General features: G+C 39.8%; 1 protein-coding gene across 1 annotated transcript in view; it reads right to left on the reverse strand.

The window, feature by feature from the left end:
* gria4a (glutamate receptor, ionotropic, AMPA 4a) overlaps positions 1-27,169 on the reverse strand; it is a 122,248-nt gene that overhangs the window by 5,404 nt on the left and 89,675 nt on the right. The window contains exons 15-19 of the mRNA XM_082501984.1: positions 26,832-26,992; positions 15,148-15,346; positions 10,624-10,871; positions 6,825-6,939; positions 3,136-3,273 (exon numbers count right to left, since the gene is read on the reverse strand). Of these exons, the coding sequence (XP_082358110.1) occupies positions 3,136-3,273; positions 6,825-6,939; positions 10,624-10,871; positions 15,148-15,346; positions 26,832-26,992 (861 nt within the window). The remainder of the gene's footprint in view (positions 1-3,135; positions 3,274-6,824; positions 6,940-10,623; positions 10,872-15,147; positions 15,347-26,831; positions 26,993-27,169) is intronic.

Genomic DNA, 27,169 nt, shown 5'->3' on the forward strand with positions numbered 1-27,169 from the left:
GACAAGAAGGGTTTGTGTTTTAGACAACTGCATTTCATAGGTGACCATGCGTTTTTGGGTTCTGGGTTTCAGTAACCTGACAGACTCGGGTGTGGATTTGGAAGGACAGGATTGAAATGGTGAGGACTTTGGAAAGACAGAGGGAAAATGGGAAGGAGTGATTTTTCTTCCAGGGTTTCAAATTCATAGAGAGGGAGTGACTGGCTATACTGCTCAGAGTCGGGTGACACTTCACACAGATGAGCTACTCTGGGATGTTTTGTTTTCTTAAAATTTCTCGCCTGCTAAATCATGTTAGAGCTTTTCAAACTGAGTACACTGAACATCTAGAGGCAATAATCTGTTTAAATGATGCTAGCAAAGAAAAATAGTACATTCTTAATCTTAAACTTCGAATCAGGTGTTCTTGTGTGAACTTTTGTATACTTGAATTACAAGATAACATCTGAAAATAATGTTGTGTATTATTTAATTCCCCTTTCCGTTGTATGGCTTTCTTATTTTAAGGGTTGTGAAGTGTAGAATTAAAGAGAAGACATGGAATTTTTAAATAACCTATGCATTTAATTTCTTTTGTGTGGTACCACTGCTCTTTGAAATATTCTTGTATGACTGATAGCAGACCATAATCATTTGGGGAATTGCTGTTAACATCAGTGTTGTTACTTTTGAGTGTGGTCCAAAATGGTCCGCTGTGAAAGTGGTTTGTCTTTGGTGAATTCTCCATCGTATTCAAAACTGTCAGTTTATGTCAAGAGCCAACATTCAGTGCGCATTTAGCTCTCCTTATTTTTGCATCCTCTGTATCGATTTTGCTACTTTCCTCAAGGTGAACATCAAGTATGACCTCATAATGCCTCTAAATGGTTTCCTACGCACTGAAATGTTCAGTGTTTTCTGTTCACTTTAGTTAATTGCTCCTTTATATAACAATAAACATGAGTCATGTTGCAACCACATCACAGAGTAGCTGTTCCATATGAAGTACTTGCTTCATCAATTATTCGTCTGCATTAAAACTAAGTAAGTAACCGGGCTGTTTTGAAATTGTCAGAGCTGGAAAGCCAAAGTGCCTTTTTTGTCTGTCTGCAGTAAGGATGCACAACTCCAGGTATTGGATGACACAATAGAGACGTAGAGTAGATGATACACAATATCAACTAAAAGCCAGCAGAGATGAGACTGGTAACTTGGAACTTGCTCTTCAATGTGTGCCTTTGTATTGTTTTTGTATAAATTTCTCTATATTTATTCCTGCTGTCTGCTATTTATATTTTTTATATTATATTTTGGTATTGTACAATGACAACAAAGGGCTATTCTATTATAAATTCAAAAGGAATTAACACATTTAATAAAAGGAATGAATTAACAGATCATTTAGACTCATGGTGTTTGCGTATACTTTTTAGCACAAAGGATTTCCATTGTGTTCACCTGTACCTTAGTATACACCCACCAGCCAATTCATAAGGTACACCTTGCTAGCACTGGATTGGATCCAGTTTTGCGTTCAGAGCTGTATTCATTCTTGTGGCATAGATTCAATAACGTGTTGGGAACATTCCTCAGATTGTTTTAATCCTTATTTTCATGATAGCTTTACATGGTTGCTGCACATTTTGTGCGTCTGTTCCAGCACACCCTAAAGTTGCTCTATTGGATTGAAATCTGATGACCGTGGAGGCCATTTGAATACAGTGAACTTATACTCATATTCAAGAAACCAGTTTGATATGAATAAATATAAATAAATAAATAAATAAATAAAAGCAATTAAAAGCTGCTGTTGGCTTAAAAAAAATCACCTTGCCATTTTATATCTCCCTCAAGAATTTGTACTTCTACTGATTAAGGTAATTTTTCAGGGGGAATGTGGCGCAGCAGCAACTTTGCTGAAGCTTTCAGAAGACCAGACGTGCTCTAAATTAGTTTGAATTGGCTCAACACTAACTGGTCTTAAGAGGGACCAAACACAAATTTCTATCTGCGTTCATGTGCTATTAACAACCCACTCTACCCATTTGTCTGGTATTGCAGTGGTGCTAGAGGGAGTAATGAGATGTCTAGTTATGCTGAAAGAACGGACATCTACAGTTATATAAATATCTTAATAATGCTTTTCATCATAAGATGTCTGTCACATTTTGGGTAAAAATATTTTAAGTCAGACCCAAATCCACAGTAATTGGTGTCCGCACACTAGCTAATTAATTTGTAGCTGGAAGCAGTCACAGATTTTAATGAGGGCTACCAAATTAACAAACTTTTGCTCTCAGGATGGTGAAAAAATGAAAATAGATAATCCCTAAAACCTTGTGAAAGTTTAACCAAGAAAACACATCAGCAGATGAGGATAACGAAGACGTTTTTAGCAGTAATAAACTTGAAACTTTTAAAGAAGGGACTCAAGATGTCACATGTGAAATAAGATAATAAACCAACACCATTAATTACGGTAATTAATATATAAATAATTAATAAATAATATATTCATTAATTTATTCATTCAAAATAAAAAGGTTCTAAAAAATCAAAATGTATTTAATGCTGGAGTTGTGCATCGCGGCTTCAATATGTTATCTGAAAATTACAATGCAGGTGCCTAGTCATTAACCAAGAGCATCACCACCACTGTCATCATCATCATCACCATCATGATCATCTGCAGCCAAAGACGATGGAACCAAATCTGCGGTCACATAATTCTAACCCCAGTCTAGCCCAGGGTGACGTAACCGTGACAAAACGCAAGCCAAATTTAAACCCAAAAGTCTAAGAAAATATTCTGCCAATAAATAAATAAATAAATAACCAAAACAGCCAAAATGAAGCAGAAAACATAAAAAAACAAATTAAAAAGTACATTGGTTCCACAATGCTTGACCACATACTTATCACCACATGAAGAACAACACGGTTGCGTGGGGCTGCTGCGACAGCCTCGTCGGTACAAAATCTACAGCACCACCACCATGTTCAACACCACCATTACCCCACCTATACGGGAGCCTCTAAATCCTACCCCTATATCTTGACCCCCTCGGAGCCGTACACGTTGTACCCCTCCCTATAAGTGGCTAGATTCTGGGTGCTGGGGGAGGGGCTGGGGCAGTGGGGGGGGCTAAGGTCCACCTTCATGCGCTTGGCTTCGGCCCGTGACTTGTAGCAGAACTCGACCAGGGCCACCAGCATTGCCAGGCCCAGGCCGCCCACAAGGATGTAGAAGACCCCAGCCACGTTGGACAGGCTCAGAGCCTGGGACGACTTGTCCTGAAGAGATGGGAGGGAGGGAGGATTCAAGGAACATGTGTTTAAAAGATGAAAGGGTAGTAGTAGTAGGACAGGTAGAGGAGAAGTGGTGGGTAGACAGGAAGGAAGAGTAGAGAAGAAGGGGAAAAGTGAGGTGAGACGTTGAGTAGGCTCAAGGTGAGAGCAGTAAAAGGAGAGTGGTGCAATGAGGAAGGTGGAGACAGAATAGGGAATGATCAGAGGGAAAGGGAAAATGAGGGAAAAAGCAGACAAAGAAAAGCAGATACAGTAAGTTAGACACAGAGAAATGGAGAATATACCAGAAAAATTAATATGGTTACAGGTACTGAAGTTATGGTATTATCATAAATGATCACAGTAATACATTCTACTTATATAAACTGACATACTACTCATATAAAACTTTAATCTCTACTGCCACCACATCTGCTACTCCACAAATACTTTATACTACAAATCTATCACTACAGCTACAAAACATTCAACAGTTCTAGAAATGTTACAGTGTGCAAAATAGTGCAGCAAGAGTGAATTATTTGTAGAGCAAGATTTTAATCTGAGCGGGGATTTTACTTTGCTCTATTTTTTGGAAAAGCTCCAGTACTTTAGTTAAAACTTAAAGCAACTCCCATGTCAAATATTTATAGCAGGGCAAAAAACCCCCAAAACTGTTTCGCAACAATTTTTAGGTTTAACTTTGAAAAAATTTGAATATAATTTTGATTAATGTTTTTAACAGGGGAGGTATGCAGTATGAACTCCCTGGTTATTTCCCAGTTGCTTTGTAATTGTAATTCATTGGTAATTTAGATCCATTTATACAAATACTAAAGCGTAATCATAGATATAGAAACATAATTTTGTTGTGTTTTGTTTTTAGCTTAGCTTATAGCTCATTATATTATTTATTAGTGATATAAACTCTATTAATGATAAATGCAACATTCTGTTTTTACCTTATTAAAAATTTATATATATTTGTGTAGCTGGGCTCCTGGCACACTCCAGAACTGATTTTACAGCATGTCAATTTAACCAGTCAAATGAGTGTAGCTGCTGATCATTGCTTTTTATTTTGACTGACTTCTTTCAACAAAAGTTTTGAGGAAATAATAACATATCTAGACATTATGGAAACATTCTTAAATTAATAGAAAACAAGGGAGCTGGTCCCTGATTAAATCTCAAATATAAAATGGAGACAGTAATTGCAACAAGTTAATATTGCTGATGCATAAGGATCAGTGCCATTCTCATGTGGAATGGACTAGCATATGAGATTAAAATAGAAACATGGAAGTGAAGATTGTTGATTTTACATATTTTAATATATTTCAACATAACTGATGTGAAGATGGAATTGCCTCAGATTGCTACAGAGACTGAAGAAGACTGTTGTCTTCATTTGTATTTAAAATGAGGTAAATGTGGTCCACCATCCAAAAAGACTCTTTTAATTTTAATGTGGAGCACATTCAAGAAATATCTAAAGTGCTTAAAATGCTATTTCTAAGACAGTAGTTGCAGTAGTATTCATGATGAGAGTTTCAGGCTAGCGTTCTGCGGGCCACAGCAGCGTGAGACTGACCTTACTTCCAGAGTCCTTGGGTCCACACTCTCCCTTGTCATACCACCATTTGTTTTTCAGTTTGTCTAAGACGCCTGCTTCGCTCAGTTTCAAAACTGCAAGGTTTACTGGGGTTCTTCGCGTGTAAAAATAACATAAATAACATCATAGGTCATGTTATTTTATGTTATTAGAGTATTTCTCATTTGCATTGCACATCTCAGTAACAAAGAAAAACTTTTGCTTAGATTGAGTGACCTAGCATGGATCCCACTGAATACATGTGTGTATGCTCGTTGAGGAGGGGCTGGGGGGAGCGAGGAGCTAAGGCGAGCTACAGACATATGAGTGGGACCCACCTTTGTCACTTCAGGTAACACACCCATGCTGCCCCAGCTCAACCTACAACAATCCAGAGGCAATTACTATTAAACCGGGACTATTGGCATCAGGCTAGCTCTGTGTCACAACTGGGAGAGTGAGAAGTTCGCAAACTTACTTTGCATGCGTCGAAGCAGAAATGATCTTTTCTTTAAACTCTCCCTAATGCATATCATCAGAGAAAACAAATGGGTAGTTCTGTCTGTTGGTTGGTTGACTGTTTTGACCCCATTAGTTGTGAAATTTGGGGTGAGCATCAAAGGGTTAATCCGTTGGCAGTCATCAACAATCAGTCATCATCGAAATACACTAACAGGAAGACTACTGCCAGTCCACCACTTTGGGCTGTGACTAAAATCGATGGACTGCTATGATATTTGGATGAAACTAGGCAATGAAATTCTTGTGTTCCTAAAGATGAATTGAAATAATTCATCACAGAGTCAAAGTTTTATTTATTCAATGTTTTGATTTGTGACAAAATCTAAATATATACACTGCTAATGATGGTTTCAATAATAGTTTATATAGTTGTGCATACTAACAATAATTAATATTAATTACATGACAAATAACAACTAATTAGCATGCATTTAGCGCAAAGCCTGTATCTAATTACAGCCACTAACAAGCATGTAGAATTTATTCCTGTTCAAATGAACTTGATAGACTGCATTTAAAATTTCTCAGTTTTCAAACTGACTAAAGGAATGAAACTTTTGTTAAAGATCTAGCTGAATACTTTTAGAAATTAAAATATTTGACTCTTTATCACACTATAGAACTTTTTTTGCTGAAAAATGTTCCAAATTGCTGAAATCACACATATCCTGTGACTGGTTTTTTAGGTTTTATTAATTATTCATCTCTCCACTTGCCTTTAGTCAAACTGAGCCTCTCAGGGGGTGTCTGCATTTGACTCTAACTAGACTGTTTGTTTTCTCTCTACTCTTCCCAGAGCTGCCACTAGGGGGCAAATATTCCCGTCTTGACAGTAATTGCTCTCTTTATTATTCCAGCTATCCATCAGGGAAACCTCTTTCCATTACTTTGCACTCTGTCCTGTCAGAGGGACATTACCAGTTCAGTGCAAAGCACCTTTAAAATGGTTATCTTCATGAGATGTGCTTGATTTATTTTGGCAGTTACTCAGAATAGGGATATTTTTCCATGCATTATAAAGAAAATGAGCATTTTCCCCCCTGATGATTCAAAATGAAAGTAGGATATATTTACATTTTCCAGCAATCGGGTTCTGGGTCTCTACCAGGTCCAGCCAGCTGATTCATTTAAAAAGAAGTTATTTCAGGGGTTTTCATTGTATGTGTATCAACAAGCTTCAAAGTGCATTTGTCATTGTGTCTGAACTTATATATAAAGTCACAGACCGTGGACATCAGTGCAACCATGTGCCCATTTTTGCAACTGCAGGTTGTCTCAAGAGATTTAAGCTATCTCTTCTATCCTCCCTGTACGCTGCGTGACTCTTTGCCAGGGCAGATGCATGTGTTACACTCCCAGGACGGGGGCTGTCGCGAGCCACTCAGCTGGTGAGCAGCCCCTGTCACCTGGAGGTGGGGGGGGGCAGACAGAGAGGGCTAACCTTGGAATCCCCTCCCCCGCTGCCACATTCTCCTTTGTCATACCACCACTTGTTTTTCAATTTGTCCAACAGGCCCTGCTCGTTGAGTTTTAGCACGGCCAGGTTGACCGCGTTTCTTTAAGTAAAAAAGGAGGAACAGATAAGATAGTTTGGTCAGAGCAGAGGATGGAGGGACAAACAGACAAGATGGACGGGGGACCGTAGTCAGGAGAAGGAAAGGGAAAAGGAGGACGAGAGGGAGCAGAAATTAGGATGGGCTGAATTCACACATACAGGTGAGTTAGAGGGGGAAAACCGCACCCCGGACAACGCTCTCCCTTACTATCACTCCTTGACTTACTTCTGGAATTTTTTCCAAATTTGTTTTGTGGTTTTACAAAAAAAACCCTCTTGCGTTACTCTTCTGTATCTGGCTGCACTAAAATCAGATGCTACCACAGTGAGTGTCAGATTACTGGTATATAGTGTGTTAACCAGGTCTCTGTAGTGTACTGATGAGGCACTTGCCCCCTCCTGCTGCCCCCCTGTCGTCCTATTGCTCTGTGTGTGCACATTGTGTTTGTGTGGCCTCAGTTTCCTAAGGCCCTGCTTACTCTGTTAAAGGGACTGACCTCTAAACAAAATTCAGGGACACAGGGATAACTATTTGGCATCCGTACAGTGTATACCTAGCATGATTTTAATGAAATACAAAATCATTACTTGCCAATACTTCTTTGTAGATGTGCATGCAGTGTGTGGCCTCGAGTGTCTAAAATGTTTATGTTTAAGTAATTTAATTACATGTAAATTTTCCATGCAAAAAAGAACAAAAATTAATTGAATCTGTTTGAATGGCAATTTACTTCATCAATACACAGTTTTTAGCAGGGGTGTCAAACATAAGGGCCAGATTCTGCCCCCCCAATGGCCATACTACGCCAAAGTAACAATACAAAGACATTTCTATATTAGAAATATTTCTTAATGATGATTTATTAATTATGAATTACTCTCCAGTAATTGTAACTGCAGTAGAGTCCGTGTAGCGAGCCACATGAACGTTTTTCTGTAATTTTACACATTTATTTATTTATGCTAACAGATTTCTTTCATTTACTACAGCAGCAATTTTTTATCATGTAGAACAACTGAGACATCAAATTGAAATTAAACTTCTTTTTCTTATTTTAAATGGGATTAAATGTGTAGTTAAACATCTTTACACTGACAGAAAAGGGAGTTTGGACTGTTTATGATGAAAGCGAGACATATGTGCCCCATAATGTAAAATCAGTTTGACATCCTGGATTTATAGCAAACATCCATCCATCCATTTACTTCCACTTATCCTGAAGCCTATCCCAGCTGTCATAGGGCGAGAGGCGGGGCACACCCTGGACAGGTCGCCAGTCTGTCTCAGGGCTACACAGAGACAGACAACCATTCGCACCCACATTCACACCTATGGGCAATTTGGATTAATCAATTAACCTATCGCCACAAACTGCATGTCTTTGGACTGTGGGAGAAAGCCGGAGTACCCAGAGTGAACCCACGCAAACACGGGGAAAACATGCAAACTCCACACAGAAAGACCCCGCCTGTTGGTGGAATTGAACTCAGGACCTTCTTGCTGCGCGGCAACATTATTTGAAAAATCATGCTTCATGTTTACAAGGGCCAAGAGTTATGGTATGACTGTGTCATTTTCTGCTTTCTCTGCCACATCTTTGATTTTTACAGCTGCCCATGAACTCTTTCCTGTCATCCTCTTCTTGTGCGACTGTGCTCTGCTTTTGTTTGTGCGATGCTGATCGGCCATACTAATCTCTGCACAACGGTCACAGCAGTCGCTGCGTACTTGTTTATTTGTCTGGCCCTTTGTCTGTGCACTTGCCTATCTGGAAGCACTATCTGATCTCTGACGGTCTGATGGTACACTGGTGTTAAGAGCTTAGAAACAATATTCGAGAGATTCGAGAAGAGACAGCGTTCTCTGGGGTGATCTAATCTGCCGGCCATGACTAATCTCATCAACATAAGAGGAATGGATGAAAACAGTTCAAAAAGATCTGTAAAGCATGATAATGACAGTCACATATTAAAAGTCACATCAAAAGGAGTCATATAGCAGAAAGTAAACAATACTATTAATGTTCAGCTCAGTCAGCAGAGCATTCATGCTCTTCATCATCATCATCATCATCATCACATCAAATGATTACTGCACCAGGAGGAGAGGCAGGCTCACCCGGCGTGCGCACTCGCAGCCTTGTGCAAGTCTGTTTCTGCAGACTGAGAGCTGCCAGAGACAACCGTGGATAGTCCCAGGTATGTGTTACGGGGGAGCTTCCAAAGGAACCTATCCACTTGCTGTCTGTCACAATTTTCCCTCATAAACGGGAAAACCTTTTTTTTTCTCTTTTAAGAAAATAAGAGCTAAACTACAGGGCGACAGGGGTCTTGAGGAACTTTGCACCATGCACAGGGGAAAGTTATAGGACATGGTGTGAGGCTGATGTGCTGTTTGTGCTTTGCCTTTTATGTGGCAAATCTGAAATGCTGACAGAGATAGATGGAGGAGAGAGGAGTGAGCAAGTGGTCCAGCTTTGCTGAATTTAGTCAATTATTTTTTTCTCTCAGCAGGCACTTGTCACATTGAGAAGACAAAGTTTCTTTACTGCTGTCACAGTCACCTGGAAAATGAATTATCTGCATTGCTGAGGATATCGCAGTGAAACCTATTGAGACTGTTACTGTAAGCTCAAGTTAACAAGCCAGAGAAACAAATGTCTACTGAGGGAAAAACAAGATAAAATGACCAACTTCACTTTGTCATTTGTTTCCTCCATCTTTTGGTTTCTATTTCATGTTGATGCACTTTTTCCTTTTAAAAAACTACTACTAATTTTTCTGTTTGTTGGGCTTTAATTTGAGATTGTTCAATTATCTATTAATTTAACTGGTTTAAAGATTGAAACTGTGTCTTTCTTTTGTTTGTGGATCTGTATTTTTCCTGTATTATATTTACTTTGAATTCCCCCCATTGGACAGGCCCCTCTGCTTCCTGTTCCTCACTTTTTTTCTTTTCCTGGTTGTCTATAAATTCCCCCCGTGGCTCTGGATGGAGTGGCAGCAGTCTGTGGTTCTGCCTCTCCTCGTGGTCATTCTCTGGTAATAAATCTCTCTTTTAATCATTGTCATCATCAGTATCATGGAAGAGTGAGATGATAGCAGACAAATGAACAGAGTTACCTGGAAGGTGGCCCTGTGGAGAAAAGGTGGTTGAAAATAGCAACAAAAAAGAAAGGAAGGACACAAGCACAAAGCGACGTATGGATGACAGCGACACAGGACAAAGACAGTGGAGGTGACATGCTTTGATTTAACAGATGGCAGAAGTGAGAGCAAAGAGTCGAACAGAATTACAAACAATACAAAAAGGAAGGCAGAAAGTGGGGGGAAAAAGAAATTAAGGTATTAACAAAAGAAACCATGACTAAACAAATGATTTGCACGTTTAACACATTTATCGAAGTCACTGCTGCTCGGTAAAAACATATAACTGCCATAAATCCATAAACTGTGTTAAATCAATAACATTTACTGTTAATTTGGGACTTTACGCTTGCGAGAATCAATCAATATCCACTTCGGTCAATTTTTACAATTCTTTGGTTGAGAAATTTTCACCAGACAGCAGTGAGAGGTTGATTTAGGTCAAGTATTAAAGGCACAGCAGGGTAGGTGGAATATCGCAGCAATAGTCCAGTATCAGCGTCGTTACTGTTTCCTATTGTTACACTATTCCACCCACCTTAACTGTGAGCCTTTCGGTGTTGCAATGCCGTATCCTTTGGAGTCCAGGTTGCCTCCGACTTTCATGGTATCACAAGGCTTTCGCTGCTCCGTGTATTCGTTCATGGTGGACTCGAGAAGGAAGGCGTACTTCCCCTTGGACTTTCGGACCCTTGCCACGCCTTCTGCTGTGGTTTTGGTGAAGACAGTTGGCTCAGCGGATTTCATATATGACCACATCTTCTCGTATACAGCTATTTTGGATCTCTAGCATGGAAGAGGAGCAAAGGGGAGAAAGGAAAAGGTTAACAGGGAATTAATGGGTATAAATTCACAGTTATAGGAGCAAATTTTCCCTAAAATGATGTGGAAGCCAGCTGTCAAGGAAGCTACGTTGTAGATGTTCACTGTATATATTTCAGCCGTTTAATAAAAATAAATGAGTCCCACTAACAAATACTGCCTGTTTGTTGCTAAGTTATTGATGTTCTCCAAAAGATATTAAACACACTCAAACTTGCCAAACACATTGCTCTTAAACTTGATTTGGGAAGGTTAACAAAAATGAATACAAAATTCCATTTTTGTGACCTATTTCAAATGGATTTATGCTTAAGGAATGAGTAGAAATTAATTGGTTTTCAGCTACAAGAAAAATAGAACAATGCCTGCCAGTCTTTTTCTTTTATAAATATTACTTTGAACAGTGTGCGGACACTATCTAATTAATTATTCAAATCGACATGCTGACCTTAGTGCTGACTTTACTGATGCAAAAAGGAAGCTGTTAATCCATGTTAACAATCCATGTTTCCACTGGATTTGATTTGTTGCTACAGCTTCATATGATGTGAAGCTGACTTTTCCTCTTTTGGTCCCTGAGTAAAATGATGCTGTTGATGGTGTGCTGTGTCTTCAATGTTTATCTCCTGGTGTATAATCACATTTACTGTATAACCACATTTAAATTATGACGTAGATGCTAACAAGTCAAGCATCAGTCTTACTTTTTACTGGAATACTTGTACACTAAGCTGGTGTGTGGTTATGAATTTAGGACTGAGTACAGTACAAAAGTCTTCAGCCACCACTTATTTCTTTATATTTTGCCTTGAACAAACCAGACGTTTTTGGACTTTGGCTGCTTTTTCACTCATTTTCAGTCCACTCTTTGTACCTGGCTATTTTCAGAGGAATGTTGTGTTTTTTAAAACCACTTACTGTGGTTGAATCATTCAAGCATACAGAATATGCCGAACCTAATGGGTGAACCAGTGTTGTAGCTACAAATATAACAAAATGTATCTTTAGGCACTTTGTTACTATTAGCTTAGCCTATTAAAAAAATGATAATTATTTGCAATTTCTTTACTTGAAACTTGAATCTATGAAAAATTCCAAAATAACTCAGTTTTTCAAGCATATAAACTGTGCTTTTGTACCAATATGGTGATACCCAAAGAGCCAAAAATCTAGCACATCTCCACATGTTATACAGTGTTTCCTTAAAGACACATAATGGAAATGACAGAGACAGAAGTGGCAGGCCTAAAAAACTACAAGACAAACCAGGGACAAAAAGCAGGGGTATGTCACATCACTGAAAAAAGACTGAATATCAGTTGCGACAGGTCATATGGGGTGGCGAATCCAAATTGAAATTTTTGGGTTCAATCAATTTGAAGACAGAGGAGGTCAGGCGAGAGCTACAACAGTGAGTGTCTACAGCCATCTGTAAAACATTTCAGACAGTGGTGCTGGGGATCTTGTCAGAACTGATGGAATTATGAATGCATTGAAGTATTTTCAGATCTTGATCCACCGTGCTGTACTAGCTGGAAAGCGTCTGATTGACATCACAATGATCCCAAACACACTGTCAATGCAGTAAAAGCACACCTGGATATCGGTCATGGATTGGTCTCCCCAGAGCCTGGACCTCAACATCCATGAAGCGGTGTGGGATCGTCTTGTGTGGTCATACCAGATATTGGCTTTTGAGCTTATTATAATTGTACAAACTCTGTTGCACATATTTCAGTAAATAAATTCACCAGTATCTTAGCAAAATACGAAGAAATGAAAGGTGGCTTAAGACGTCTGCACAGTATTGTAAATAAACTCTATTATATTTTTTTATAATGTGTACTGTATACATCCTACATATGTCTGTGGTCTTGTAATTCTGCACATCGGTCTGTGTGTATATATGTGAAATGATTTGTTTGCTTGTGTGTGTGAACTGCGTGTACTCAAGAGTGAAAATAACAAGCAGAGGAGTCAAACTGTCATCCTCCACCAGCGCACTGCTTCTTTCTTCTCTTTCACTCCTGGTGATAAAGTGTTATTCTGTCGCTCTTCGAGCAACAAGCCAGGGCCTCAGCCACTGAAACCAGCACCCGGGGAATGATATGTGTGTGTATCAGTGTGCTGCTAGTGCGTGACGGACACCTATCCCATAATAATGTCACACACATCAAAAGGCTCCGCCTCTCTTCATTCAACCCTCTTTCTCTTCATTTTTCTCCTTCCATTTCTTCCTCTGTCTGCCAAAGTCTATCACAGTTTCTCACCCCCCCTCCTGTACACCTCCAGCCCATCTATCCAAGCCCCCACCTATCAAAGAAAGTGAGACCGAGAGACGCCGATAATAAACGCGCGTGTACAAAGCGCCGTCTAGCCTTGGAGGGATGGATGTGTGACAATAAGGTGTGACTCTTTCCAGATTCTTTAACAATGAGCGTAGCTGTGAAAGAGGAAAATGGATGCTGCAAGTCACCTTCAGGCATGCACAATATGGAAACGCTTTTAAACTTGCATGGACGCACGTACCGTGTTTCTGCGCGTTACAAAACGCCACTCAAACTTGCTTACACATATAAGACACATGCATATGTTGCTTTATGTGCACACGATATTGTATGTACACATCCACGGTCACACAAACACACTTGCATGCACACACAAGATAATTAATGGTGGTGGCGAATCCCCCTCAGCTGTGGGAGAGTAAATTGCTTTTTCACCCTCCACAGATTTCAGCCTGCTCGTTATGTTGATGATGCCAGAGCGACTAACAGAAGCACAAACTGCCTGCTACATTCTCCCCCCTTTCCTCCTTTGTCTCCAGACACAAATACCAGTGCACACATTCCTACAGAGCAGAACTGTTTATATACACATAACATGCACAGGAACAAAAACAAATCTTAATAATTGTGTGAAGCAAAAGGGAAAGAAAAAAAAAATAGGATTGTGTGCATGTTCATGTGTGTCAACTATTAGCACTGACTGGAAGCCACATAGGTGAAGAGGTCAAAGGGTGAAGGTGTAATTGGGGCTTCTTTACCCCACTCTGCTATTCTTTCCACTTTCTTTTCATAGCAGCATATTCTATCCCACCGGTTATCCTTGACTTTACTTACCTTACTGCCTACTTTTATAATCATTATGGTTTTATTCCTTTATTTTGATTAACTGCTGAGGACTGTGGTAAAAAAAACATCTTTTCACTGTAATCAACATTGCGTTTGAGAAAATCCAGCACAGATCTTTTGTTTTCTCATGTCCGGTGTAATCTTTTTAAATCTTACTGTGGGCTTTGATCAGGTTTTACACGCAAACTAACTGGAAACAGAAAGTCATCTCAGCTTACCATCACGTTTCAAGTCTCTCTCAAGTCGAGATCAGTACACGAAAGATCCTTTAATTTCGATTTTCTAGAATGTTGTAGATTGGTTTTCAAGTATGTGCTGCTTGAATTAGCCTAGGTAACCGAGGCACACTCATTATTCCCCACTAGCATACAAGTGATTAAAGTTCTGCCACTAAAGTATTTTCTGAACAATGTAATATTTTAAATAGTCATCTCTGTAAATTTGAATCTGCACCCAGTTGTCAGTTTATTAGCTATACCTTACTAATACCAGGTTGGACCCTCTTTTGCCTTCAAAAATGCTTTAATTCTTCGTGGCATCGATTCAACAAAGTGCTGAAAACTTTGATCTATACTGACGTGATAGCATCACACAGTTGCTGCTTTGTTGGGTGCACACCAATCAATCCCACAGGTGTTAGATTTAGATCTGATGATTGTGGAGGTTATTTTCAAGAAACCAGTTTGAGATGATCTGAAAAAATATCTCCCTCACTATTACACCACCACCACTGTTGATTCCATGATGGATCAGACCATTTTTCAATCTCTATTGTCCTATTTGGTGAGTCCATGTGAATTGTAGCCTCAGTTCCTCCTGCTCTTAGCTAACAGGAACAGCCTTATGTTGCAGTAGCTTCAAGTCTGGATATGTTGTGCACTGCACAGCTTGTCTGGTACAAACAGCAATGACACATTTAAAATCACTTAAATCACCTTTTCCACGCATTATGATGGCCTGTGTGGACTTCAGGAGCCTGTCCTGACCATCTCTACATATCTAAATGCACTGAAATGTTGCCATGTGATTGGCTGATTGCATATTTCCATTAACCTGAAAAGGCTCAAGCAATCAAATAAAATGAACAGTGGGCGTTGAGTTCATACCCTGAAGAATTCTTTAGTGGAGCCTGAGTCCAGCGTCCCATAGGCTATCTCTGTCTGTTTGGCCAAGTCCTCTGCACTCTCTATCGGTGAAACCATCCTCTCCACAGTGAGGAATGCAGCCAAGTTGGCTGTGTAAGAGGAGATGATGATAAGAGTAAAGAACCACCACACACCTCCAACAATACGTCCAGATAGAGACCTGCAGAGAAGAGAGTGGGGAGTGAGGTAGGGAGAAAAAACAGGGAAAGAAGAGTGAGGTGTAAGAAAGGGAAAGATAAAGTCAATTTTTTTTTTACAAAGTGGCCAAGATGGCAAGATTAGGGAGATGAAAGAAAGCAAACACAGACGAGAAATCAGCAGATGGATGAAACGGAGATGGTTAAGGTAAAGACGACAGTGAAGGGATTAAAAAACGCGAGAGAGAAAGAAACACAATTACCGTTGCAGAGATATGCAACACAGAAAACTGTAGCTTCACAAAGCGTTCTGTGTGCATGACAAAACTGACAGTACCGCCAAAGTAATTGTCTTTCAACCTGAAAACCAATTCAGCACTAACAGCAACCGAGGCTACATGAAACAGATAGCAATCGGGGCAAGCCAGCATCTCTCTCATCCTCTTTCCTTCTTTTCCTTTTCTCCATGCTTACGCTGTTTATCTCCCAATTGTGAGCAGGAGCATCAAAGTAAGTGGCAATTCATTTTTTTTTTTTTTTTTGCATGAACTTGTTTTCACTGAGTAAAAGGAAGGAAAGCAAGTGAGAGTGAACCTATTAGAGAAAGTCAGAGAAAAATACATGAAGGCCACATCCTTTTAAGTACCACAGTCAGTAAAAGACCTTGAAATTCTAATGGGCAGAAACAGCAACAAGGAAAATAATAATACAGAAAAAAATCAAAAAAACAACTTCACTTCAAAGGAGTGAGAAACAAAGTGAAAATATTACTGGGCATACACTACAAGACATTCAGAAAGAAAGAAAAAATGCAGAAAATGACTGATAAAAGACCTGATAAATAACTTGAGCATGAAAGCAAATCATCAATTCTAATTCATCGCTTTTGCTTTTAAGAAGCACTTTAATATTATTATTTTTTTGGTAAAATTACACCAAAAAGAAATAAAACAACTGAAAGGTGCTATGATGAACTCCTGATTCAGGTGATCTGTGATCCGTTGTTATCATAAAAACACTGATTATAGCCACTTAAACCTCGGGCGATAATCAGATCCTCTTGCATACAATCAGACAATGTGTTCCGATATTTACCGGACAGCCTGGTGATACCAACACTCTGATGTGAGAGCGGCGGCAGACAAATTATTTTTAGTCGGGTTTATTTGTAAGAAGTGTGAGCGGAAGAGAAAACGAGGAGCGAGAAAGTGGAGAGACGCATTGACGCATGACTCGGCATAAATTGTCACCTTTTGGAGCAACTCTGCATTATGCTGCTCTTCAAAATCCATCGCACCTCTTAATCCACACACACGCAAACACACACAGACTTGATAGTGTTTGTCCTTGAGGCCTTGATCTGTTTGCTTGAAATAATGAACCTGGCATACACCGTGATGGATTCTCAGACGAAACTGTTGTTAGATATATTTTTATACTTATTAGGATACAACAGAAACTTTCTGTTTTTTTAACCATGTGACACTTTGATGTAATGTTTGTCTTTGAGCCCAGAAAAGGAAATATGCCGGTGACAGAGATTAGGAGGATGAAGAGGATGGCATGTTCAGAAGTTTCATAGATTTCACAGGATTTCTGTTAGTGGCCAAAAACGCAGAGGTGATCTGACTGGTTAGCTGGTGAACAATACCTTATTAATTCAACCTTGTGGAGTGACTCTGGGTGAGTGGAAAAAGAAAGTGGTATAAAAGAAAAAATGACCGTGTAAGGAATCTGTTGAAGTTTAAGTTGCACCTTATTGATCACTGGGGAAATTTTGTCCTCTGTAACTGACCCATTATAATCACTGAGTGGCATTTGGCAGAGTGCACTGCTTATTTCCTTGGCTAGTGCTTCAGGCAGGACCGGTGACAAGAGAAGTGGCGTAAAACTTTACTGCAGTTCTGCATATCTTGTATTCATAAGCATTACATAAACTTTTAATAACCAATATACGCTCTAATGTATTTTTAAGGAGCATTTATTAATTCATTTGACAGCTCCTCTTGGGGCAACCGCAGGTGCTGGTATGAGCAGATACTGAATGACAATACACTGCAGCAAAACACATCTCTAACATAAAATATACGGGTTCCTCAAATTTATTACATCAAATTAAAGGCTCCGGCCTACAGCTTTCATAAATTAACACTGTTGATAATAACAAAAATTATTTTTGCAACGTATACGCAGGCTCTTTAATAGAAATTTTAAGCTAAAATATAACTACTGTTGTTTTCCAACAATTTTCAGATTTAATATAACCTAAACCACGTTCTTGCCCTAAAGTAGTGCAAACAGCCACAGATGCAAAAGAGAAGAAGTAAAATAGTAATTGCCAAACATAGGATACAAACTGAAAATCGTCTGTTTGATATGTGTCTAAATCACTACCTCCTTCATTGAAAATGGACTCTTTATACCAGTTAAACTGACTTGTTTTCTGGAAGTGTAATTTCTCTTGCTGCTTCTGACCTGTAGAGGCACTAGACCAGCATGTAAGCAAGCACTCTTGCTTTTTTTTTTAAAGCAGATGTTAGTAGCATTCCTAATAACATGCAATCTTACTGTAGCAAACAAAATCTCTTTTTTTGTCCACCAACTCCTCCTACACGATCAGGAGTTGAGGAATCAAGACAATCGGGCACACTGGTTCATCACAGCCCACTGAAGGTTCTTATCAATATCACATGTTATGGCATCATCGTGTGATCTAGCAATCACCTAACAGTGATCTAAAACCACAGTCTAAACCAGGGGTGGGCAATTCCAGGCCTCGAGGGCCGGTGTCCTGCAGGTTTTAAATCTCACCTTGGGTCAACACACCCGAATCAAATGATTCGTTCGTTACCAGGCCTCTGGAGAACTTCAGGACATGTTGAGGAGCTAATTTAGCCATTTAAATCAGCTGTGTTGGATCAAGGACACATCTAAAACCTGCAGGGACACCGGCCCTCGAGGCCTGGAGTTGCCCACCCCTGGTCTAAACAGTACTACAGTATGAACATGTACTAGGACCTAAAATGCATGTGTCATTAGATGAGAGAGGAATAAGGTACGATGAGGACATATTTCTTCTTCTTTTTGCATTAGAATTGTCATCTTAAACTAAACACTGCATCCATCAACGCCAAGCAGCATTTTCAGCTGTAGTTGTTGACAGATGAATTTCCGAGGTCCATTATTTTATCAGCAGAATGCTCAATTCGAGCATTCAATCATTTTTCTAATTAATTTTATTTACATTAAACCCGTGAGGTTCTTTGAATAAATCATCCTCAGTGTTCATGAATCTAAAATGATCACATCTGATTCATTTTATTTCTAGATTAAAGGTTTCATAGGGGGGAAAACAGAATGTTGGACCACAGTGCAGGACAGCCAGCAAAGTTAATCTGACATTATAGTAGAGTCTAATTTACTAATTTTTTTTTCACTTTAATACCTTAACTTTGGCGTGTCATTTGCTGGGCTGAGACTGGGCTAGCATCTGCTGCAAACAATCTCCCTTTGTTCTGTTTACATTCAGACTAAACTTGATCTTAGCGAGGATTTTCTTTTTTTTAAATGATAAAACCCGGCAATACAGTGAAGAGCCAGGGAAAGATGGGCTTCCCCATTTAAATAAGGCTCAGCGTTTAATGAAGTCCTACAAATCTGTAACATAAAGCAAAGTCGTTAAACCTCACAGTAAAGCTTCTCACACTAATTACAATACACTGGGAAGAGACACAGATTGTGCAGCCTTTCAGTGTGTTTAAGGCTGATTTACAATTATAGCTACTCCCATGCACAGTTTTCCTCTTGCTGAATGGGCTGTTAATACAGATGTGACAATGACAGAAACACTGTAAAAGTTAAACGGCTCACTGAGTCTGCACATGCGCTTTGGCACATTCTTTTATGCTATGTTGGGGGCGAGGTTACTGCTTTTATTCTGAAAATGAACTAAAAATGGTTCTGTATCTCAGGCAGCTTGATAGAAAACCATCCTGTTGGAGAACACGTTTGCCCTCTGGCGCTTGATTTAGATGGAATCGTGTGTGACAATATGTGCAAGCAGGCATGTGTACAAATGTGCTTTCATGTGGACGTGTGGATGAATTCAGCTGTTCTCAGAGTGCATGCCAGTACACTCGGCTGATCTTTGACAGCAGTGTCTTTGATTCTTTTCGCGTCTGTGTGAGAGATGCTGCCTGTGTGTGCGGTTTCACGGTGTTGGTATGCAACAGGCGAGTCATTCTATAGCTGGTCATGTATCATCTATGATAGCCAACAGATTGCCTCCCCAATCCAGTGTGTGAAAGATTAATGGCATGCTGTTCGTCTTCACTCCCTCTCACACGGACTCACACTGTCACCCGCAAACACTCGAATCCTTCTGAGCTATGCAATTTGTTTAGCATCCAATACATCTGGATTTCATCGCCTGACAGAAGAGACTGCAATTTTGAGCTTCAGGTGTGCCCATAATATCTAGAGTGTGTTTTTATTTTTACTCCCATAAGACCAATTGAAGATCAGTGTCAGGCAGATCAGTTGAAAACTACAATCAATTACTCATTAAATGTTATTTCAGCAACAATTACAACGAGTCACCTCATTTGACTTCACTTTGATCAGTCAACATCAAAGATTCCTTTAAACACCTCCAAACCATCTAAAGCAAAGCTGTCTTCAAGTTACGGGAGGAAGCGAGACCAGTTTCATCAAATATCAAGTCTGCTGGCAGTGTGACTGATGTTTTAAGAAAGTGAAGCTTAAATGTTTGCTTTTGGCACAATAAAAGACAGAAAGGCTGAATAATGCAGGTGGGAGGCATAATATAATACAACCTTTCTCTTCTTTGTCTCTTCTTGCTTTCATCTTTTTCCGGGAACGACTAGAGGTGTGACATAAAGTAAATCGGCAAAATGATTGAAACGGGCTCAAAGACGCCACAGCAGATGAAGGCAGAATAAAGGGCATCAAGGCGAACATGAAAAAAAAAATCAAATTAATCGATTAAACAGTAGGTGCTGCAGGCAGGTAATGAACGGCATAATAGGAGACAATAAGAGGAACTATAAAAGTGAAGCAGAAAAGATCTGAGCTGCTTAGAGAGAGGAGCCTTGAAAAGACTGTTCATAAAATAAAAAGGATTACTTGTGAAATTCATAAACACGTCGTCTGTCAGTGTGACTGGGTTCTAATGACCTTGAGACTAATCATTAATTACTCAGTAGGCTTCGGTGTCCCAGTGCAGTTAGTTAGTCATGCCATTAGCTGGATCTGTTGCTACCATTAACTATTCAACACACCCACAGCCATTTGCTCAATGCACATGACACTCACAAACACACATTTATACGCAGCCACACACACTCAAGCGCACAACTGCCCAGACAGCAGCAGACACACTCGCACAGCCCCCCTCAATACACGTACACACAAGAGACGGAAGCTGTAATTTCATATGCTTATTGACAGAGACAGATCTAATCCCTGTGAGATGTTCACTGGCGATCCCTTTACCTCTTTCTTGCTTCCCTGCAGTCCCTCTTGGTCTTTCTTATTCTGAGAACAGACATTTCCACCATGATTTAATCTCTTTCTTTTATTTTTTTTAAGTCCCGCACTATCACCTAACCATCCATCACTTTGTTGCCACCCTTTATGTTATGACCAAGCCAATCGCCATCATTAGAAACCCAAAAGCCCGGGCTAAAAGATGACAGGCGGGTGGGGCTAATGCCCTATCAAGGTCACTCTGACAATGTGTTTGAGGGTGTATAAATATGTTCATGGCAGCCATTACCTTGTGCTTGACTGGAAAGGTGAAAGAAACACAAGTCGGTGCGTCGGTTGCGTGGGATGCTCAGATAAAGTAGTCAGTAGTGTCATAAACATGTAGACACGCCACCACACACGTGCACAGCAGTTTCCATTATATAAATGCCAACTACAAAAGTGAGCATCAAAGAAAAAAAGAGGTAGGGAGGCCATAGATGGACAGATAGATAGAGAGAAAGAGAGAAAGAAAGAAAGAAGAGAGCTGAATAGGAGCGTTGTTACACTGTGTCTCCTAGACTGCAGAGATGACTGCAGCACAGAGAGAGGGACCCACGCTGAATACCAATGGACTTACTATGGCAGCTCACTACAACATACACAGTCAATACACAGAGTATACGGAGTCAAACAACCAGTATCGACACATGGGTACAGATGTTCCTAAATGTAATAAGACAAAACATAATGCGGGGCAGGAGAGATGCATAGTTCACCAAGCAAAAAAAAGAAACCATGCACTGGTAACAACCAACGAGGCAAACTGCAAAGCAGATGAACACAGACTGAAATGAACATATAGAAGAAACAGGAACGCATTCAACCAGTCAGAAAGAATATTTCTTCCTGCAGCGGCTGCCTCTTTTCCTTTATTCCCAACTCCACAGTAAATGTCAGCCTCGATATTCCGATCCCCGCTGACTGGCCAGGGAAAATACAACTGGAAAGATGGAGGAAAGTGAGGATAAAGCCTGAGCAAAAAAATAGGCGTCCCATCGTCAGAGTAGACATATGGATGATGAAAAACGATGGAAAACAATAAAGAAATTAGATTCTTCAAAGACTTCAGCAAAATAATTTGCAGAGAAAATAAAGTAACTGTAGACATAACAGAATGAAGTACAGCATGTAAAGTCTGAAAGAAGACGTAGCTCCAGCAATGCTACCATAGTGTTTTTACCTACAGTGGACAATACTCAAAATTGAACTTTCTTCAGTTTGTCTGGTTGTTTTCAATTCATCATTTTTACATAACATATTTATCTGGAGCCACTGTGTCACAGAGAGGGCTACTTGCCCAAAGAAGTCATAAAGCTTAAAAAATAATGCATATATACATACTTTTTCAAATTTTGTTTATATATAGTCTCTTTGCCCATATGGAAAAGATATATATAAATCTTATAAAGTTTGTATCTGTCTTGTGTGAAACTTGTATGAAAAGCATATAAGTGTGAAAACAGATATAAGATCCCTTGAAAAATTATATAATGAAACTTGTATGTTTTGGATAGTTACTAAAACAATGTGTGAAAGTAATGCGAAAGTGGCCACTTTCATGAGTAAATCACATATAAGTTTTTACTATTTCTTTTCCGTATGGGTGGATTTGATCTCTCGTACAAACATTGCAAGAAATTCTGTTATGTTTGCCTTTATTATCATTTAGTTCATTTTGTTGTTTTTTGATATGGTTGAACAGCTAATAGAGGGAATGTGATACTGCATATAGATATCACGGTAACATACGCATAAGACATCCTTAAATTTGTAATAAAAGTAAAAGATTATTGGATATTTTCAATACAAGGAAACTTGAAGGCATCTCGGCAAAAAAAAAAAAGGGGGGGGGGGGGGGGGTTACAGTCTGTGTTATGATAATACATAAATACCTTGTCTTCACTGTAGCTGTAGCACATTTCTGCTGTCAGGTGTGACTTGAGTTAGCATTATGATTCTGCCTGCTTGCAAAGGTGAACAAGGGAATGTGAGATTAAAGGAAATGAACTGAGGAGAAAGAAAAGTGATATGACATTATGATATGCAGGACACGTCTCCTTTTCTAAGGACATGATCTAGTATTTCTGCAGAGCACAGTGTCAAAGAGGCTCATCCATCACATGATTTTATGGCAAAAAGCCTGGTCGCCGGGCTTATTTCATTTTTTCATCAATGAGTCTGATGACTAATAAACTCTTTGACCGTGATTTCATGTGGAATAATGCTACTACATGAACACAACCTAAATTTAAAAGCTTTATAGTCACAGACACTGCTATCTAGCCAAATTGGCACATTAAAAACAGTAAAATTTGGCTTCATTCAGCCGTGGCTCCCAATGACAAAAGAAATACTGGGAGAAAGATACGGGAGAGCACGTTAGGGCCACATGAAGAGAGATTAAGAGGGACAATAGCAAATTTCTCCTCCCCTTACTGAGACTCCTTTGCTATAATCAGCAGCCTTAGTGTTTGCTGTAAGAAAGGGGTGTGATGCTAATCACGGTGCAGGGATGCATGGTTTAGCACGAGATGCATAGGTTGGGCAAAAGATTGGGCAGACTGTAAAAGGTTTTTGATTATAAATAATCTCACCCATAACGCTAAAAGTCACTTTAAGCCCTTAACACCCACTGGCCAAAATATGAGTCCATTGAAAATTCTGCTGCTGTATTTTGAATGACATTGGTCCAATCTGAATGACATTTGCCAAACCGCAAAGCCTCATGATTCAGAGAAGTTAAGTCTTTTACAGACACCATTGCTCTTATTTGTAAGCATGCAGCAATACATTGTCTCCCTTGACTCACTATATATAGCACGCTGTTTTCAGCACGAGCCCATATAAAGCACCACATATATGGACAAAGCCATTGGGAACATTGAGTGCTATCTATTTAAACATGTGTGGTCAAGAGTTAATATACTTTTGTTTTCATTTGTGCTTCCATCATTAACCTCGCGCCTGTTCACTGAATGCTTTCACCTCTCCTTGGCCTCTTCTTTCTTATTAGAAAACACCAGGTATGTCCCCATATTGTCAATATTACAATTAAGAGATATGCATCTCCAAAGCTCATTTCTGTGTAAAAAAACAGGGGGTTGAAAACCAAATGCCATCAGAGTGGAGAAACACAGCAAATGTACCCGTCCTTGTGTATCTTGTGAGACTAAAATGTTGATACAGTGTAAATCAAAGTGCATTTACTTCATCAACTGTAACTGTAGGAGGTGCTACTATGAGGAAAAATCTTAAGCCTAAATTGCCAAGATTTGTTTGAAAAATCCATAAGATAAACTAAACACATTTCTTACTGTAAGAATATAATCTGGCATTTGCGGCCGCTGTAATCCTGGCCTATGGAGACGTTGTGCTATATTGGAAGTGACAGGCTGTAGTGATTTATGTGACGAACACTGGCTTCATGTTAAGTATCACATTATTGATATGACAGCTGTAGCTTATACTCAGGACCTGCAAGTGACAGAAAGGTCCACATGTGTGTGTTGGACTGTTGTGAAACTGTACGCTGGTTGTTTTGTTCTTTTACATGCGTGTGTATAAGGAAAGCAAAGTCTGTAAAGTGTCTGTTTATTCGTGTGCACAACTTGTATGACCGTTGGTGGTTGTGCGTGCAGCCGATGTGAGTGTTTTCCATTTTGTGTGCTAAGGCTAGAATTGGCCTGTCAGTCACAGTAAAGTGGGGAGAAGAAGGAGACGACATGTGTCGGGAAGTGGAGAGAGAAAAGGAGAGCGTATGAAAGAGATGGATGCGAGAGCACAAGAGAAGGGCAGAGGAGCAAAAGAGGAGGAGGACGAAAGTGAAGTTTGGGGGGATGAAAAGAAACTTTTGTTCTTTTTTTGAAAGAGAAATGCAAATGGAGATGCAGCACAAATGTCTGAGCGATTCTTGATGTCAATTCATTTCAGAAACAGCAGAATAGTCCTTGAGAAGAAGAAAATAACGAATAATGATAAAGTTTGCCATATACCACTTTTCAAGATCTGTGATATGAAGTCCTTTGCAGGAGCAGCAAAGTAAAATGATTAGTGAGCAAAATAAAACAAGCACCAGAGACAATTGAAGTGCTGCAAAAGAAATAATTTAAGAAATAAAAAATGGTAACAGAATCTGAAACTCAGGTAAAATCAGGAAAAGCTTTCCTCTTTAAGTATATTTAAGTATAAGTATATCCATCCATCCATCCATCCATCCCTCGTTTATCCCAACCACCTTCTTCATCTCATCCAGAGGAACTGTCCCCAAGCCAGCTGAGAGACATAGTTTCCTGTGCATACTGTGGGCCCTCCACCGAGTATGCCCAGAACACCTTGCTTAGGGGAGGCCCAGGAGGCATCCTAATCAGATGCCCTAACCATCTCAACTTGCTCCTTCTGGCATGGGGGAGCAGCAGCTCTAGAATGACTAGATTTCTCACCCTTTCTCTAAGGCTGAGCCCAGCCATGCTTCAGAGGAAACCAATTTCTGCCCCATGGAATCATGATCTCCTTTGGTCATTACTCAGAGCTTGCGACTATAGTTAAGTGTAGCAATGTAGTTTTACACTTTGGTTTTACGCTCAGCTCACTTCACCACAATGGATTTGTGCAGCATCTGCATCAATGCAGATGCTGCACAAATCCGTTTGTCGACCTTCCGCTTCCTCACTTTGGAACAAAACCCCAGATACTTTAAGTCCTTTCCTGTCGAGAACCATGGGCTTGGATTTGGAGAAGCTAATTCTCATTCCCACTTTGAGCTGGAGGCCAGCAACTGATGAAGCCAACAGAACTATATCATCTGCAAAGAGCTGACACGAAATCCAGAAGTGACCCGGCTAGTTAGAAAACAGCAAAAGACTGCCTGTAAATTTCCCCTGCAGTGCATATTGTGACATTTAAGGTCATTGTTGCATCCCTGACCTCTTAGTACCAAATCAATACATATACACAGCACTCCAGGACTGGATCCACTCACTGGATTCCAGTATGGGTAATGGACCGTTGCTTGGGTTGCAGCATGTGGGATCTTCTAATTTGTGTTGTTCTTACTGACTGGATTCTTTTCGATGTCTTGTGCTTGGAAGACTAAATCCATTAAGACATATTGCAGCTATAAAGATAATCTCCAAAAATGTAAGGAGAGTGTAACTCTCCCACAGGCAGATAAACGTCATGTTTTAACGATTTCAGGTAACACGAAAGGGTTGTAATGTCATGTTGCAGGTGGAATAATGTTCAGTTGAGCAATAACTTTATCTTCCTAAAGTGTGAAGCTTCCATTTCCATATACGTGTGAATGCTTAATAACAGTTTTTTTTTATTGTTCTCCCAAACTCGACTGATCACACTATGTTTTTCTTGCGTTCATCACTCATCAGGCTTTGCTTTCATTTGTTTTAGTGTGAAGTGCTCCCTGCTGCTCCTTCTCTCCTTAGACTTGCTCCCTAAAGGTCTTGAGGATGCTGGCAATGAATATTTCACTAAACTGCATTCTCAGGTTATCAATAATAAAATGGCATATTCTTATAAATATTCTAAAAATATAGCTGGACTCTGCCTCTTCTGTGGTGCATTAAAGATTCATACACACCTAGCAAACTGCTAAATCTTCCACCATAACAGACCCACATGTACATCACCACTGGACTGTATGCAGGTGTTTTCTTCACACTTCTACGTTTTTGTGTTTGCATGTGTGTGCCTTAGTGTATCAGCCCAGCTCAGGTAAACCTAGAAAAGTGCTAAAAGAGGTGATTCACTTTGTCAACAGTCTGAATCACCACTGTCTAATACTACAGCACTCAAGCATTACAGACAGTTACACAGGCACACATGCTCTCCCCAGCCCTCACACTCACCCTGTACACAGCCTTAAATATGATCTTGCTCAGTCTGACGCACATGCAAACACAAATGCACTCTGTTTGTCTCTCACAGATCATTTCCCTCCCTCACCGTGGTGAGATGTCGCAGCCTTGTTGCATGAAGGCTCCCAGTGAGAACCACAGGGAGTTAAAGATGCCAAACTCATTTGGAGGTTGGTCAGTGGGGCCCTGCTCTGTGGCACCCTCCTCTGGTTCCTCTGCATGCCACTCATACGGACTGAAGCGACTCACCTAAGATAGCATATGCAGAAAAGTGGTTAGAAAATTTTAAAGAAAAAGAAAAGCTGAATAGGAACATTAAAATGAAAAATTGAAACATGTTAAGGACTTGAATATGCACACAAATGTTTTCATTTTAATTTCAAGAAAGACACTACAGGACTACCAAGGTCTGAAATGGTCAAAATC

The sequence above is a fragment of the Aulonocara stuartgranti genome (assembly GCF_965226115.1).
Source record: "Aulonocara stuartgranti genome assembly, chromosome: 14".
In the NCBI taxonomy this organism is placed as follows: Eukaryota; Metazoa; Chordata; class Actinopteri; order Cichliformes; family Cichlidae; genus Aulonocara; species Aulonocara stuartgranti.